A 16,988-nucleotide genomic window follows, 5' to 3' on the forward strand; every position below is an offset into this window, starting at 1 on the left:
TCAATTTGGACTTAATTGAACAATTTTACCGGTTTAGGAGACTTAAATGAAGTGTTGTTGTTGTTTTTTTTTTTTTTTTTTTTTTTTTTTTTTTTTTTTTTTTAAGGGACCCAAATGCACTATCCACTCAACTTAGGAGATCAATTTGACACTTTTCCCTTCTAAATTTAGTCTTAGACTATTATTTTTATCATTTAACACTCCAGACTATCATATTTTGAACACTTTTGGTCCTTCCGATAACTTTTCCAAAAAAAAACATATTTTAGGCAATGATATTTTCGTCTCTTCAATTTTTTGTTTTTTTTTCCCAATGAGTTAAATCCAGCGGAGGTCACTTATCTTTGGTGACAATTTCAAATTTAGTCGCAAGCAATTTTGCCATTTAACACTCGAGACTATCATATTTTGGACACTTTAGGTCATTACGATGAAACCCTTTTTAGGAAAGGGTTTTTTTCGATGACAAGAAATATATATATATATATATATATATATATATATATATATATATATATATATATATATATATATATATATATATATATTTATTTATTTATTTATTTATTTATTTATTTATTTATTTATTTATTTATTTATTGCTCTATAGCTATAGTAAATGATTTACATAATGATAGATTAAAATAACAGCAGTTAGACTGAAGGACAATGATTCCTCTCGTACTTGGAGGTCATCACGTACTCGGTATCGTCATTGACGAAGAACAATTTGAGATTGAGTTGAAGGAGATGACAAGAGTCGGGTGAAGGAGATGGTGCAATCCACGACTAAAGAAACGAAAATCGAGAAAATAAAAGATGGACCAGAAAATCAGAAAACAAAATTGAAGATAAAAAACGTTCTTGCCTAAAATAGGGTTTTACGGGGAAAAAATCATTGGAATGACCAAAAGTATCCAAAATGATTGTTTGGTTTGTTAAATGGTAAAAACGATTGTATGAGGCTAAAGTTGGAATTACCAACAAAGATAAGAGACCTTCGCTGAAATGAACTCATTGAAAAAAATATTGAAGAGACGAAAATATCATTGTCTAAAACAGGATTTCTCCGACAAAATCATGTGAAGAACTAAAAATGTCCAAAATATGATAGTCTAGGGTGTTAAATGACAAAAATAATAGTGTGAGACTAAATTTTAAATTAACACCAAAGACAAAGGATCTCCGTTAAATTAACTCTAATAAATATATACATTATGTCAGTCATTCATCTTATAAGATAAATTATGATTTGTCTGTACGGACTTAGCTCAATGATTGAGTATGTAATATTTGAGAGAAGAAGATAAACCATGGTTCATAATATAATAATTGAAATATTAAAATGAAAAAAATATTATATATACTACATTTTTTATTTTTACTTTTATATATAAAATCTTTGATACTGCTAATTACTACGTAAGCAATAATTAAACAAACACGAGACCAATTAAAGCAAGTAAATATCTTTATTGATCACGGTGAAGGCCCTAAGTACAATCTATTTGGTTGCTCTGAGTACCGACTGTATGCGGTCGGGATTATCTAACAACAACTTATCGATCGTCCAAAAGTCCTCCACACTGTAGCTACTGTGGGTATTTATAGCCGTTGCGCCGGAGACACGAATCCGGTCGTTCGGCATGCTCTCCACGTAGCCACCACGTGTCATCCTCCCGGGTGCCCTGTCTGTCGTCGTAAAGAGCCGCCACGTGTCCTTTGTCAGCTCTCTCGCCAAAGGGCTACCGCTCGGTGGTCGACAATGCCGCTCGGGCAACTCCCGGTCGGACCCCGACCGGGTTCTTCACATGAAGCCCGACCTGTTACCTGCAAAGACAAAGAGAAAAGGACGAAAGCACCTCGGTCGGGGTAAAACTATGTCGGTCGGGATATTCCCTACCAAGATCCCCCCAGCCCGGGCCTTTTTGACCGTCCGGGAAAAAACGGGACGGGATGAGGAAGCCCAACCGTCGGCCATCAAACCGACCAGCCAGCTGTCATTCCTCCCCTCGCCACGTGTCGGCCAGTGCCGACCTCTGCCACTGCAACGGTCGCCTCGAAATCAGCGCGGGTCGTGTATCGCGGGTGGTGCACTCGACCAAGAAATCAGCAAGGGCCTGACCTTTGATAGCTGGTCTCGGTCGGTATTCGATCGCGTACTGGGTCAGCATTAACGCCCACTTGACTAGGCGACCGGATGATGAAGCAGTTCGGAGGACTGGCCCGATCGGCTGATCGGTCAACACGCGAATTGCTCGACCCTAGAAGTAGGGAGCCAACTTCTTCGCGGCAATGTATAAGGCGTAGACGACCTTCTCTAACCGGGAGTACCGGAGCTTGGGACCATGTAGCGCGTGGCTTACATAGTATACCGGTCGCTGGACTCCTTCCGGATCGGTTCGGCACAATACTGCGCTTACTGCGCGATCGGAGACGGCGAGGTACACGTCTAGCTCTTCTCCGAGCTCGGGCTTTGAGAGCACGATTGGTGACATGAGATACTCCTTCAGCTCATCAAAAGCTGCTCGGCATTCTTCGTCCCAGACGAATCCATTAACTTTTCGCAATACCTTAAGAAAGGTAGAGCGCGCTCGGCTAACTTAGAGAGGAACCGGCTGAGGGCTGCCAACCGACCGGTCAATTGCTGGACTTCCCGAACGGTAGAAGGTGGTTGCATGTCCAGAATCGCTTTTACTTTGGCCGGGTTGGGCTCGATTCCTCTCTTAGTCATCATGTAGCCGAGGAACTTGCCGGTCTGAACCGCGAATGTGCATTTGGTCGGGTTCAGCCGCAACTGGTACTTCCTCATGATCTGGAAGCACTCCCGAAGGTCCCGAGTGTGGTCGGATCGGTCCCGACTCTTGACCAGCATATCATCTATGTAAGCTTCCATCGTTCGGCCTAGCAGATCGGCGAAGAGCATATTGACCATCCTCTGGTAGGTCGCTCCCGCGTTACGAAGGCCGAACGGCATCACTCGGTAGCAATACAGCCCATCCGGGGTCACAAAAGCTGTTTTGCTCTCATCTTCATGGTGCATCATGATTTGATAATAACCCTTGAATGCATCCATGAAACTCATTAGCTCGGCCCCGGCCGTCTCGTCGACCATCTGGTGAATACTCGGTAGAGGATACGGGTCGAGCGGACAAGCCTTATTGAGGTCAGTAAAATCGATGCACATCCTCCAAGCTGGGGGCTTAGGAACAAGGACAATGTTGGCCACCCACTCGGGATAGATCACCGGTCGGATGTGCTCGATCGCCGCCATCTTTTTAAATTCTTCCCTAACGAACTCGCGGCGATCGGAAGAAAGGTGCCGGGTCTTCTGCACGACCGGCTTTGCTACGGGATCGACGGCTAGCTTGTGACAAATTACCGATCGATCGATCCCGGGCATGTCTTCAGGCCCCCATGCAAAGATATCGGCATACTCCCGGAGTATGGCCAAGATTTCCGCTCGGAGCTCGGGGGTGAGGGCCCGGCCAATCTTAATCTTCCTATCCGGTCGGTCCTCGGATAAGGGAACTTCTTCTATTTCCTCGGAAGGCTCGGGTTGTTCCTTCCGGTCTTTAGCCTCTTCTTTGGCTATGGTGTTCACCCGGGAAGATGGACCGGTATCGCGTCTATTGACCGCTCGGGTGTAACATTTCCGGGCGGATTGGACGTCGCCGCGGACTACACCGACCCCATTGGGGGTGGGGAATTTCATGCACAAGTGGGGCATAGAAATTATCCCACCGATCTTCATAATGGCGGGTCGGCCCAAGATAATGTTGTGGACGCAATGGAGGTTGACCACAACGAATTCTAGCTCTGTCTTGACCGACTTCGGGGCTGTGCCGATCTCAACCGGGAGCGTTATCTTTCCCTCAGGGTAAACAAGAGCCCCGGTAAAACCCGACAGTGGTACACCGACCGGAGTCAGCTCCTTCCTGTCAAGTCCAAGTTTTTCGAACACATCCAAATAAAGGACGTTCACACTGCTGCCAGTGTCCACCATAACCCTCTGGACATCCGTCCCTTTGACATCAATTGTGACCACGAGCGCCCCCATACCGTGGTCACCACTGCTGGGTTGATCTTCGAGGGTGAAGGTTATGGGCTCCATCTTCTGCCTTTTCCCGGTCTCCCGGGAATCCACTATGGCGACCGGGCAATTACTCCGCGGTCGGGAAGCGTCTTCCAATCCACCGAAAATGACGTGGATGGTCAGCTTTCCTGATGGTCGGCTGCTAGACGGAGGGTCAGGGTCCCGTCGGTCATCACGACGATCGTCCCTTCGATCATCTCTTCGGTCCTAACCTGACCGACCGGAGCGTCCATCACGATCAGAGCGATCGGAGCGGTGATGGGAACGCCGGTGATCCCTCCGATCGGTATTCCTCTTGTTGTCCTCTCTCTTCCCCACACACTTGTCCAACTTCCCAAGATTGAGCAAATCCTCCAACAGTTGGCGCAAGTGGGTACACTCCTCAGTGTCATGCCCGGCACATCGATGGTAAGCGCAATGCTTACTCTTGTCAGGGCCGTCTCGATCGGGATGGGGGAGTTTGATGAGATTGCAGGACTGAGCGTACTGCATGGCCTCCGCTGCGGATCGGTTCAAGGCCGTATACTCACCAGGCCTGGTGCGGGATCGGGGATGGTCGTCACCCGATCGATGTTCCGCCCGGCCGGTTGGTTTACGGGACGAAGACCCGACCTCCTGCGAGCGCTTTACGGCATTCGCCTCGCCGGCGTTGGCGTAATCGGTGACCCTCCGAAGGGCCTCCTCATAAGTGGCCGGGGGGTGTAGAATGAAATCCTGATACAAATATCCCGCCCGGAGTGAGATGTGAAGCATGTGGGTGGCGGTCGCATCATCCATGGGCTCGACCTCCCCGACCGCCGCCTTCCATTTGATGAGGAAGTCGGTCAAGCTCTCCCCTTCAAGCTGCTTGGCCTTCTCCAAGTACATATAGGACTTCTTCACCGCCTTGGAGGTGATGAATTTCCTCACGAACTTGACCGCCAGGGCATCAAATTTGTCGATCGAGCCCGGCTGTAGCGTTCGGAACCATTCCGCCGCTCGGCCGGTAAGCGTGGAATAAAAAGCCCTACACATCACGGCGTCTGATACTCCCTTCAGCATCATGTTGCCATAGAAATCATTAACATGGACCTCAGGGTCCGTCCGGCCATCGTGGCTTCTCTCCTCGGAAACCTTCAAATCAAGCGGGTAGGGCTGAGCCATTACCTCGGCCGTGAAAGGTGTCCTAAGCAAGGTCGATTGGTCGACCAGGGGCGTTGCAGGGTACGCATTTCTGAATTGCGCAAACTCCGCCTGGAGGTTGTAGAGCAATCCTCGGGTCTCGTTGAGCTCGGCGGCTTGGGCAGCTTGGGCTGCATCCCGAGCGCGTCGCCGTCGATGAGATCTCGATCCGCTATGCTCGGATGAAGCCTCCTGGCTGGCTTCCTGCATTTGCACGTCTTCCGGCTGGCGGTTTGGGTCTTGGGGCCCCAAACGTTGTCGCAGCTCTGGTCGAAGACGATCGAAAGCTACCGCTCGGGTAACTTCTTCAGGGTCCTCCGCTCGGGCAGGAACCTCCTGTGCTTGCTGGGCCTGCCGTGGTGCCTCCATCGCATCAGCACCCCCCGACCCCAACCGCGAACGAGCCGAGCGTCGAGCCCGGGAAATGGGCTGATACTGCGGCTCTACATGAGCGGCCAGGTATACTGGAGGGGCGGCGGCTGGAGCCGTGTACGCAGGCGTGAAAGGTGGATAGCCGACCGGGGGCGTGTAATACATCGGTTGGCCTGGCCAATACCCGTACGGTTGAGGTGAGACCGGGTATGGATACTGGCCGGGATACATCATCGGCTGTGGTGGATACTGCTGACCGAGTGTTTGGAATCCCGGTTGTATGTAGTTCACCGGCTGTTGGGCGGCCGGGTATGTGTTGGATGGATGCGGTGGTGAGAGATTTAGATTCAAATCCACCGTCTGACCTTGCTGTTGGGTGGCGTGGTGATCAGATGAGCTCGCTGCATCCGCCTGGTCGTCAGCGAAGTTGTTGTATGCCCACGGATACATCGTTGCAAAGAGACCGGGTGCTCGTCAAGACGTTGCTTTCTTGCACGGGTCCCCACAGACGGCGCCAAAATGATACTGTTAATTACTACGTAAGCAATAATTAAACAAACACGAGACCAATTAAAGCAAGTAAATATCTTTATTGATCACGGTGAAGGCCCTAAGTACAATCTATTTGGTTGCTCTGAGTACCGACTGGATGCGGTCGGGATTCTCTAACAACAACCTATCGATAGTCCAAAAGTCCTCCATACTGTAGCTACTGTGGGTATTTATAGCCGTTGCGCCGGAGACACGAATCCGGTCGTTCGGCATGCTCTCTACGTAGCCACCACGTGTCATCCTCCCGGGTGCCCTGTCTGTCGTCGTAAAGAGCCGCCACTTGTCCTTTGTCAGCTCTCTCGCCAAAGGGCTACCGCTTGGTGGTCGACACTGCCGCTTGGACAACTCCCGGTCGGACCCCGACTGGGTTCTTCACATGAAGCTCGACCTGTTACCTGCAAAGACAAAGAGAAAAGGACGAAAGCACCTCGGTCGGGGTAAAACTATGTCGGTCGGGATATTCCCTACCAATCTTGATATAAATCCTTATATTGTGACTTACATAAAAAATTAACTTATCCGTGCTCCAAATAAAAATTGAGTGAGTAAAATTTGAAAGTAGCTATGAGGGAACTCTATAAAATTATATTCCACTCAATAAAATTCACAATCTTTTTTTTTTGGCATTGTGCCCGACGCTTGGACTCTCTCAGACTCTTTTCAGTCTCTCAGATTCTGACACTGAACCCATCCCAACCGCACACGTGTACCTTCTCCAGAGCCCATCAGTAAATTCGTTGTCGTCCCACCAACCCCACTCCTCCAGAGACCAACTAAAAGCCACCAAGTTACGGAAGCAATTGATTTTGTTGAGGAGAATCTCAGCACTACAGGCCCACCACCATTGCTCCATGTCCATGGTAAAAAAATCCTTAGCTCTTCTTTTAAAAACTTTTTTTTTTTGTCAACAACAAATTCAGTCGTTGTCTTTAACATTCTGCCCAAGAACCAACATTCTTGCTGCTTTGCATTGTGCTTTGTGTCATTTTTATGCGGGGAGTAGGTTTATGTGCTATCCTCATATTCTAATGCTAAACGCCGGACAGATGGGTTCTACCCCAAAAAAAAAAATTTGGCTAAAAATGATCTTAGGTTGAAATGTATCGGTAAAGATTCAGGCTTTTACAGCATTATTATGCTTGTTGAGTTGACTTTACCGTAAATGGAATGGTTGTAGGAAATGATCATCATTTTTCGTTAAAAAATATTTGTATATCTACAGTGGGGTACACAATTTTGTGCTATTGTTAGGGTTTCTTATACCCACAGCTTTTGTTTGATGATGGGGAAATGAGATCAAGGATGCAAATTAGAGCATTAATATATGGGGTGCTCTAATAGTTGAAGTTCTAGTGTTAGCCACTGAGATTCTCGAGTATTTTTCTAATTTATAATCCATCATAGACAGCTGAGTTTTGGAACTTGAGCTTTTGCTCAACTCTTCATGTGATTTTTGAGACATCAGAATGGAAAACCGACGTTAAAAGTTCTCTACCTGGTCTCCATTAAGCAATTAAACTTCCCAGATTTTAACCTATTCTGATGAGAAAGAACAGCTTTGTTTGTAATTTGTCTTATCCTTGAATGTATATGATAATATTTTGTGGCCCAGTTAGAGAAATTGTTTGTTTGTGTCATAGCTTCTGGCATTGTTGTTGCTATTGTGTTCTTCTAATTCTTGTATGTCGTGTGGATTTCTGCTTTCTATGTTCACTTTTCGTGCCCTTCTTACATGCAGCATTAATAAATTAGTGGGGAAGTTGAATGTGGTAATACTATTTTATGATACTTAAGGGAAAAAGGGTTTGAACAATGAAGGCTGAAGAGAACTAGCATTTATGATCCATTTGACTAAATATGTGGAGGGATATAAATATTGGCTGCAGTGAAGCGCTAATTCTATACGTCCTCATCCATTGCCAGTAACTAAAAGTAATAAAAACTTACTCTAATAGATTAAATTAAAGAGAAGTCAACTTTTGGAATCGATTGAAAGAGTAATAGATCTATAGTTTCAACTTTCACGTCATTTCTTGAATTTTGCAGGCGGAACGCTGTGATATCTGTGGTGATATTGGGTTTGCAGAGACAATTATTACATGTGAGAAGTGTAAAATTAACCAAGAACATCTGTAAGATCCCTTGTCTTTGTGTTTAGCATGTGTGCACTTGCATTGCTCCATGATATTGTTACCTTAGCAATTATCAAGTTTGATATAGAATACTTTTTATCTGTGACGTCATCCTTTGGGTTTCCTCTTATTCCTTTATAGCCTTGTTTATTCACTCTTAAATATCACTAGATAGGTAGGTACAGATTAATTAAAAAGGAAAAATCTTCTAATAAATTAATAATGCCTAGTGTTAAGCATCATATATATACACAACACCCCCTCATGTGTGTGGGGCCAATTACTTTTTGATGGGCTCCAAGCAATCTGGTGATGTAGAGATTATAACCCATGACCATTGACTGCATTGGTTTGGCTATAATACCAAATTGAAAGGTGTGTCCGTCTCAACTAAAAGACTAAGATGATAGTTAGACAACACATTTATGTTTATATGTTATATGCTCAAGCAGTCAAGATGCCCCTAACATTTGAGGGCCTATTTAGTTTTGATAGAAAAGATTCTATTGGTAATTAATGATAATGTCCTAATACATAATTTTATTGGTACTAATATGTGTCAATTTTAAAAGTGCAATTATGGTCCTCAAAATGGAAGGCAGAAGGCCTGCCAAATGCTCCAATGTTCATGATAGTATGCATTGTGCTTATTTTCAATAGTATAGAACTAGAGATATTTCTCCTTTTGTTTAATTTCCTTATTAAGGGGAGAACTTTCATTTTCTTTGAGTTGTATCCATGCAGTGATGAGTTACGTACTTACGTCACCCTGACCCTTAATTCCTTAAATTTGGTAAATGAGCTATTCATACTCACCCCCCCCCCCCCACCCTCCCACCTTCTCTCTCTCTCTCTCTTCGTGTTCTTATCATTAAGGAGAGAACATTCATTTTCTTTGAGTTGTATCCATGCAGTGATGAGTTACGTCACCCTGACCCTTAATTCCTTAAATTTGGTAAATGAGCTATTCATAACCCCCACCCTTCCTCCCTCCTTCTCTCTCTCTCTCTCTCTCTCTCTCTCTCTCTCTCTCTCTCTCTCTCTCTCTCTTCGTGTTCTTATCATTAAGGTAGACGTTCTATCCGTCCAGAGAAGGGAAGGGGGGAACCTGTAACTTTTCTTCATGTATAGTTGGTAGATTGTTACTTTTGCAATTTGATGCTTACTAAGCATTAATATTTTCTGTCTTCTCCAGCTATTGCATGGAGACATTTCGTATAGAGCAACCAGAGGTTTGGATATGTGAAGAATGCACTCCTAGGGACGGGAATCAGTCATCATGTGGAAAGAATGGGCTTTCTGAGGCACCAAATTTTACGATCTCTTCTAAGGATCATCGTGAGAATTTACAGTGTGCATATCCAAGAAAATCGTACCGTGGTCGTGGTTGGGTTGACTGGGAAAAGAAGGTTGCAAAAGGGAGAACAAAATATATTTCTGCTGAAGAAGCAATTGTGCTACCAAAACTCCAAAATGTTGCTTCCAATATAAAGATAACTAGACATTCAAACCCCCTATCACCTAAGAAACATGTATCATCTCCATTGTCCAGGACTCCTGTCAATCCTGGTACTAGTATTCCTAAATTTCAGCAACCTAAAAAGCATCCTACTTCGTTGGGTCCACAACATTTGAAGACTCAAAGTCTTGACATTTCCAAGAAACGTCCTACTTCTTCGTCGAGTCTACAACACCCGAAGACTCAAAGTCTTGAAAATTCCAAGAAACATCCTACTTCATCAGGTCTACAACATCCAAAGACTCAAAGTCTTGAAAATTCCAACATTAGTCAAGTGACTCAACCAAAAGAGCAATCCTCTAAAGTGCTAAACGGTGATTTTGCATTGCCTTCTGCTATTTGCTTGATTTCAAATCCAGTGTAACTATTATGTCTGCAATACTTGAACGCCATCCAATCATAAAGTATAATTTCAAGGATCATCAATTCATCTTTAACATATGGATATGATTGAATCAAAATTGGAGGTGATAAATTGAAAAAAGGACTTTTTACTTTTCAGTATAGCTTTTCAAAACTCTAGCAATGTTATATATATAAGAACCCAGTATTGGATACCCAGATTTGTCATGGTTGACAGCTCTCTATTATTCATCTTTTTTTATGATTTGGCATTTATCTGCTGCTGCAACTTGTTGATTTGTATCAGTTTCAGATAGAACTGTTCAACCCCCTGCAAAGAGGCATATTGAGAGGCAACAGTCTCCCAAGGCTTTTAACCCTATTGCTGAAGTAAAAATGACTGAGAAGTTTGTGGAAAAGAAGAGGAGTGACATATTTTCATCTGTACAATCTCATTCCTGTAAACATATTATTTCAGGTAAAAATATTCTGAGCCGTATTTTGTGTGATTTTACGCCATCTTTCTTTCCTGCATGTAGTGGTGTAAATTTACAGTGGTTGTGTAATTATTTCCCCCTTTCTTTACAGAGACATTTAGTTCTTTAAACTGGCGTGACATTCGAGGCATAAGTTAACTGATTTTTGTTTTAGATAAATAACACTATTTATGCTGCTCTTGCTGCAGGACCTATGGAAAAGGAGCGAGCTGTTGAGACTGATAAGAATATTGGAGATACTAAAATAACTCGTACTATAGCCAAAGAAACTACAGACAAGCATACATCAGTGGCATCAGCTTGTTGCCTTCAGGTTATATCTGGTAAGATAACTTCATTGTTGTCTTTAGATTCGAACTGTTTTAGCATTGCGTTCCTGCAGATCCCTTCCCAGTCTAATTAGTCTAAGATGTCATCGAGTCAAAACTGATATTGTTGCTAATTCATGATTTATTAGAGTGCTTGTATGCCTTAGAAATTTCGTGCTAAAGATATCATTTTCTTTCGTCAGGCCATAAGGTGTCTTGAGCAGGCCCTAACTGTAGTCTGTAGGAGGCACCTTTAAGCCCGTATCATACTCAGACTAATCCCCATTCTCACCGGGCCGGCCCAATTAAGGGGCAAAATACTGGCCAGATTGGTTTTTCCATACGAGAGGGGGTTCGAACTCCCGACCTCTCTTAAGGGATGAGAGTGCACGGCCACTCACGCCAACCAAAGCTGGTTGTGCTAAAGATATCATTGATGCATCCTAAATTTGTTGTTTCAATTGATAGGTGATTTACAGTTATCTTTTACAAATTCAAGCTGTGGTTTTGTAGATTCTTTAGCAAAATTACTTGTGTCATGCCTACTAAACTGACACTGTGTTTGGGGTGGTTTGGTGCCTAATCTTAGTTAGTGATGGTTGTGCCACAACGGAGCGTGGGACTTCAAATGTGAATCTGATGTCTTTCTCAACTAATAACGAGAAATGCTTTAGCGATCCTGCCCAGCATCCCTCCTGGAAGTAAGTATGGAGTAGCGCATTTCCTCTTCATCACAGATAAGATTTCATTCATGATTAAATGAATATTTATTGCTCCAATGACCTTGTGGTCTAGTGGCACGAAGTGGCTAAAATGGGAGGTCATGGGTTTGAGCCTCAGTGGGGGGCGGTATTGACTCTTTGTGCTTCAGTAGGTTGAGAAAGTAGCTATGAACAGATACTACATTGTAACAGAGTCAGTAGCACTCAAAAAAAAAATGAATATTTATTGCAACTGTAAGGAATATACGCCACCAAGCTCGGTAAGTTAGGGCTCTTTTATAGCTAACATTTATTATAGGCTTTCTTGAAATGATAAAAACTTACCCAATTTTACTCTATATGTTTTGAAAACCAAGATATCGTGTTGTTGCAATCCTGATTCCGTGTCGTTTTTTTTTCTTTCTTTTTTCTACTTTTATGCATTTTCTAGGGGAAGCTTCAACGTCTGTGATAATCTTAATTTCAAGGGATTCCAAGCTCATCATCCCTTGAGAGTTCGTAGGAAGGTCTGTGAGTTCTCGAAGCTTTTACCTGAGATTCTCGACTTCAAATTAGTTCCGCGGGGGAATCTCTGGGGCAAGCTATTCCATGATTATTGCCCAACGAGAGAAGATGTAGGACTCTATTTCTTCCCGAGTGACAAGGACAGGTCAGCCTCCACACTATCTATCACCTACCTCTACTAACCTGGAAATCCACTCACCTGAGAAGGAATGTGTATGTGTGTGTGCACGTGTAGTTTATGTATTATGTGTTTATTTACGTTTGTACATTTACTAGATCCAAAGAGTACATGACCCTACTGGAGTTGATCCGAGACCAAGACTTGATGATGAGAAAGCAGATAGACAATGTTGAAATACTTGTTCTTACGTCTACTGTGCTGCAAATGGAATGTCAAAGTATGCTCCCGAGTCCCGAGTAGTTTGCGTATTTTTCCCTTTTAACCTCTTGTTTCTTTGAGTCAAAGAAGCCAGTAGATCTGTTGTTTGATTCTAACTATAAAATGCGGAAACCTAACAATCCCGATTTTCTTGCAGAAGTGGAAGGAAAGTACTTCTTGTGGGGGTTATTTCACCGCATTGGTAAAAAGGACAAAGTGGTCAACATAGAATTCGTTGACAAGGAGGTAGACATTAGCGGTAAAGACAATGAGGAGGTGGTCGCCATGGAAATTGACATGACAGGTGGGGGGCCGAGCGTGGGTAAAGCCGACTCTATTAACAGTGGAGACGATGATAAAGAGGTCGACATGGAGATTGACATGATAGGCGGGCGAAATGTGGGTAAACAAGATGTAGTAATTCGACGTGACAGTTCTGGGAACAGATACGAAAGCTCGACACCAACAACACCTGTTACTGCCAGCGGTGTGATGCAATGTGGTCTCTCAAAAGTTAAAAGAGAAGAACCATTTCAAGATTGGCCTCCGGGTTTTAAACCTAGGAACAAATCTGAATGCTCAACACCGACTGCTGGTGGAGATGTTAGTGTTCCTCCGGGTTTTAAACCGTTACTGCCTAGGAGCAAATTTGAATGCTCAACACCGACTGCTAGTGGAGATGTTAGTGTTCCTCCGGGTTTTAAACCGTTACTGCCTAGGAACAGATCTGAATGCTCAACACCGACTTCTGTTGGAGATGTTCGTGTTCCACCGGGTTTTAAACCATTACTGCCTCCCTGAAAACCATGAATAATGGCATATAATGGGTGGTGGTAATGTACAGCTTGCTTTTGGCTTGTGACTCAAACTCCTTTCCCCTAGAGGCTAGATCAAGCTTACTGGGGGTGAATATAGAGTAACTTTGTTATACAAGTGCTGTAAATTTGAGAGATTGATTGCCTGTGGATCACTGATAAAGTAATCTTTTGTTATGGTTGAGCGTAATTCAGATTATCCGAACTAATACTGAAATTCGAACTGAATTTTAAATTTCAGGTGAACCTGAATAGTTATCGGTTCAAATATTCTGAAGTGTCATCCTTCACTTTTGAGGTTGCTTGCCTGCCTGTGCAAAAAACATTGATGAGAAAGTGAAACTTTTGCATTCACTTAAGTTTTTTTTTTTTTTTTTTTTTTTTTTTTTTTTTTTTTTTTTATGGTTTTTTAATAGCTTTTCTTAGCTTTCCATTCTCTTTTCTTTACTTTCTATCTTTCAACATCCTTCGAGAGTTCATAGGAAGGTTTATTAATGAATTCTCAAAGCTGTTGAACACCCAACCCTATGGTCAAAGAAAACAGTAGTTGGGGTAATTCCAGCCAAGTTAGTTAAGGATATAAACTTGTAGTTATAAGCTCACGAGTTTAAATTTTAACATTTTTTGTTTAAATCGGTCAACTATGGAGTTGATTTACCTCCTTATGCTCCTTTGCCGGCTAAGATTGAGTTTACCTAGTGTACATCCTCAAGTTAGTTAGACTCTTGATTTGATAATCACAAAATTATAAGTTTGATTCCTATATAACAAATTTCTATATATTCATCCCCAATAAACAAACAGATAACAAAATTGATTAAGGGGGTGTATTCAATCATGACTTTTGTAGAGTTTTAACGACTTTTAAAATGATAGATTTTAATAAACTTTGATTGACTTTCATAGAGTCGTTCAAAACTTTTTAAAACTTTATAAGACTATATAAAAGTCTATATAAAAAACATTCATAGATTTTTTTTTATCAACTTTTTATTTTAAAAAGTCTACAAAAGTCATTGAAATTCTAAATTGAATACATTCTTACAAACTTTCAATGATTTTGATTCTTATGATTTACAATTTTCTTACAAAACATTTATAATATATAATAGGGAAAGGGGTCAAATAGGCCCTCGAACTTTAGCTTAAAAGTTAATTAGGCCTCTAAACTTTTTAAAGGTGCAATTACACCCATCAACAATTCATTTAAGTGCAATGAAGCCCAAAAACCAATTAATGACCTGCTATCATAGGTCATTAGGGTTCAGGCCACCTTCCGGCGAATTTTCCTGCAAAAAAAAAAAAAGTGACCGGCAAAATTTTCGACAAAAGAAGTGACTGGCGAAATTTTCGGCAAATCTGGGTCGGTTGCTGGTCACCTTTTTTTTGTCAAAAAATTCGCCGAAAAGTGGCTTGAACCCTAATGACTTGTGATAGCAGGTCATTAACTTGTTTTTGGGCTTCATTGCACCTAAATGAATTGTTGATGGGTGTAATTGAACCATTAAAAAGTTTAGGGGCCTAATTGACTTTTAAGCTAAAGTTCGAGGGCCTATTTGACCCTTTTCCCTATATAATAAAATTCTTCTTATTATATATATATATATATATATATTTTTTTTTTTTTTTGAAAGTTACTGGCTCTATTACATTGTAGTATCTGTTCATATACTTTCTCAACCTACTGAATTCTTCTTATTATATAGTTCTTCACCCACATCAACATTCTTAACATTATTATTTTATGAATTAATTCCAGCAATGGTCCTCCAACTATAGTGATTTTCCAAAATTAGTCATCGACTTTTAATTTGGACACTTTAGGTCCCTTGACTTTCAATTTCTTTCCAATTGAGGTCATTTCGTTAGAATACGGTTCATTAGACTTTAAATGAAGGGGTAAACTCGTCCTTTCACCTGCCTATGTATTATTCTTCGTATTTCTCCCTTCGTATTTCACTGTTATACCTTGTAAACATCTCAATAATAGAGGAACGCACACACGAGTAGTCAGCAAATGGGGAACGACGATGAACATTTTAGGGTTTCGACTAAGATTATCTTCATATATATCGCGTATACAATGGAGAAATACTAAGAATAATACATAGGCAGGTGAAATGATGAGTTTACCCCTTCCTTTAAAATTCAATTAACCGTATTCTGACGAAAGGACCTCAATTGGAAAGAAATTGAAAGTCAAGGGACCTAAAGTGTCCAAATTAAAAGTCAATGACTAATTTTGGAAAATCAATATAGTCAGAGGACCATTGCTGAAATTAACTCTTATTTTTATCCATAGTATACTGAGACTTATATGCTAATTACTTATATATATATATATATATTATTAGTAAACATCAACAAAAAAAAATCATTAGAAATTCATAACAATATTGAACAATAAAATTTATAATAAAAGACTTGATCAAATAAAATATTTAAAAATATAATTACAAGTTGCATTAAATAACAAAATAAAAATATAATATTAATATTAATAATATATATATAATTATACTTAATATATTGTTAGGCATCACGCAAACAACTATTATTTACAATAGCAATTTGAGACTGCGAACAACAAGGTGTTACAATTTACAACCACAAATTGTTGTTGCGAATAGTAATTTGCTATTCGTAATAACCTGTTTAAAAAAAAAATGAAAAATATATAATACGAATATAAACATAAACAGAATAAAATAACACTATATAAGTATTTATATGATATTATGAAACATATACTAAAATTTGACGATGAAAAATTTGTTTTGTTCATATATTTAGGGAGAATTAGAGAAAGTTAGGGATAAAAAATTCATAGAAAAAAATAAAAATCAATATAAACAAGCAATAATGCAGTAAAAATAATATTATTTTGAATTTTTAGATGAAGATTCTAAAGTTTAGGAGAGAGAGAGAGAGGATTAGTACAGTTTAGGCATGAGGAAAATATAGGATAATGAAGAAGAAAATAATTTTAGATATGTTTATAGAGTTTAAATAGGGAAAAATAGAGTTTAAATAGAGAGAGAAAACATTCAAAGTTGTTAGAAAGAAAATTTGAAATCTTGGGGTTGATGGTTGGATTTCAACTATTTATATTTGAGAAGGAAAAGTCTACAAAAGTCTTAAAATTAAAAAGTCTACAAAAGTTCATAACTTTTTGAATATCACATGACTTTTAAAGACTCTTTAAAAGTCTTAATCGAATACCACACGACTTTTAAAGACTCTTTAAAAATCTTGATTGAATACCGTCTAACTTTTAAAGACTCTCTAAAAATTTGAATTAAATACCTTCAAACTTTTAAAGTTCATGAAAGTCATGATTTGAATATACCCCTAAGATTTTTAAAGATGTGCCTCCGAATTTTAACCGAACCTCTGTATCTAGGAACAAGACACATAAAAATATGGAGAGAGTACAGTTTTTTTTTTTTTTTTAATACATTTGAAAGATAAGACCCAAATTTAGATTAAATAAATGTATATAAGAATGATTAATTTAGTATTTTGACTGCACCTCAGTATGTTTTTCACACTCGTATTGATACTATTTTGTTCCATTGTAATTAGTATG

At 40.9% G+C, this 16,988-nt stretch overlaps 1 protein-coding gene across 3 annotated transcripts; it reads left to right on the forward strand.

The window, feature by feature from the left end:
• The first annotated feature begins 7,415 nt into the window (after positions 1–7,415).
• On the forward strand, positions 7,416–13,576 carry LOC109193588. Of its 3 annotated transcripts, XM_019344465.1 has the most exons (9): positions 7,416–7,510; positions 8,228–8,313; positions 9,509–10,146; positions 10,482–10,652; positions 10,860–10,994; positions 11,569–11,680; positions 12,132–12,350; positions 12,482–12,603; positions 12,742–13,576. In XM_019344465.1, exons 1-9 carry the CDS (start codon positions 7,472–7,474, stop codon positions 13,383–13,385), a joined length of 2,166 nt encoding a protein of 721 aa, XP_019200010.1. In that variant the 5' UTR covers positions 7,416–7,471; the 3' UTR covers positions 13,386–13,576. The 3 variants fall into 3 exon arrangements, with proteins under 3 accessions (XP_019200010.1, XP_019200012.1, XP_019200011.1); XM_019344467.1 differs by lacking the exon at positions 10,482–10,652 and having other exon boundaries at positions 9,509–10,148; positions 10,898–10,994; XM_019344466.1 differs by lacking the exon at positions 10,482–10,652.
• The last annotated feature ends 3,412 nt before the right edge of the window (positions 13,577–16,988 follow it).

This window comes from Ipomoea nil, unplaced genomic scaffold (assembly GCF_001879475.1).
Source record: "Ipomoea nil cultivar Tokyo-kokei standard unplaced genomic scaffold, Asagao_1.1 scaffold1895, whole genome shotgun sequence".
NCBI lineage: Eukaryota > Viridiplantae > Streptophyta > Magnoliopsida > Solanales > Convolvulaceae > Ipomoea > Ipomoea nil.

Coding starts and splice junctions, on each gene's coding strand:
- LOC109193588 (XM_019344465.1), top strand. CDS start 7,472: ATGAGATCAAGGATGCAAATTAGAGCATTAATATATGGG. Junction 10,147..10,481: donor ATCCTCTAAAGTGCTAAACG/GTGATTTTGCAT, acceptor GATTTGTATCAG/TTTCAGATAGAACTGTTCAA. Junction 12,351..12,481: donor TTCCCGAGTGACAAGGACAG/GTCAGCCTCCAC, acceptor TACATTTACTAG/ATCCAAAGAGTACATGACCC.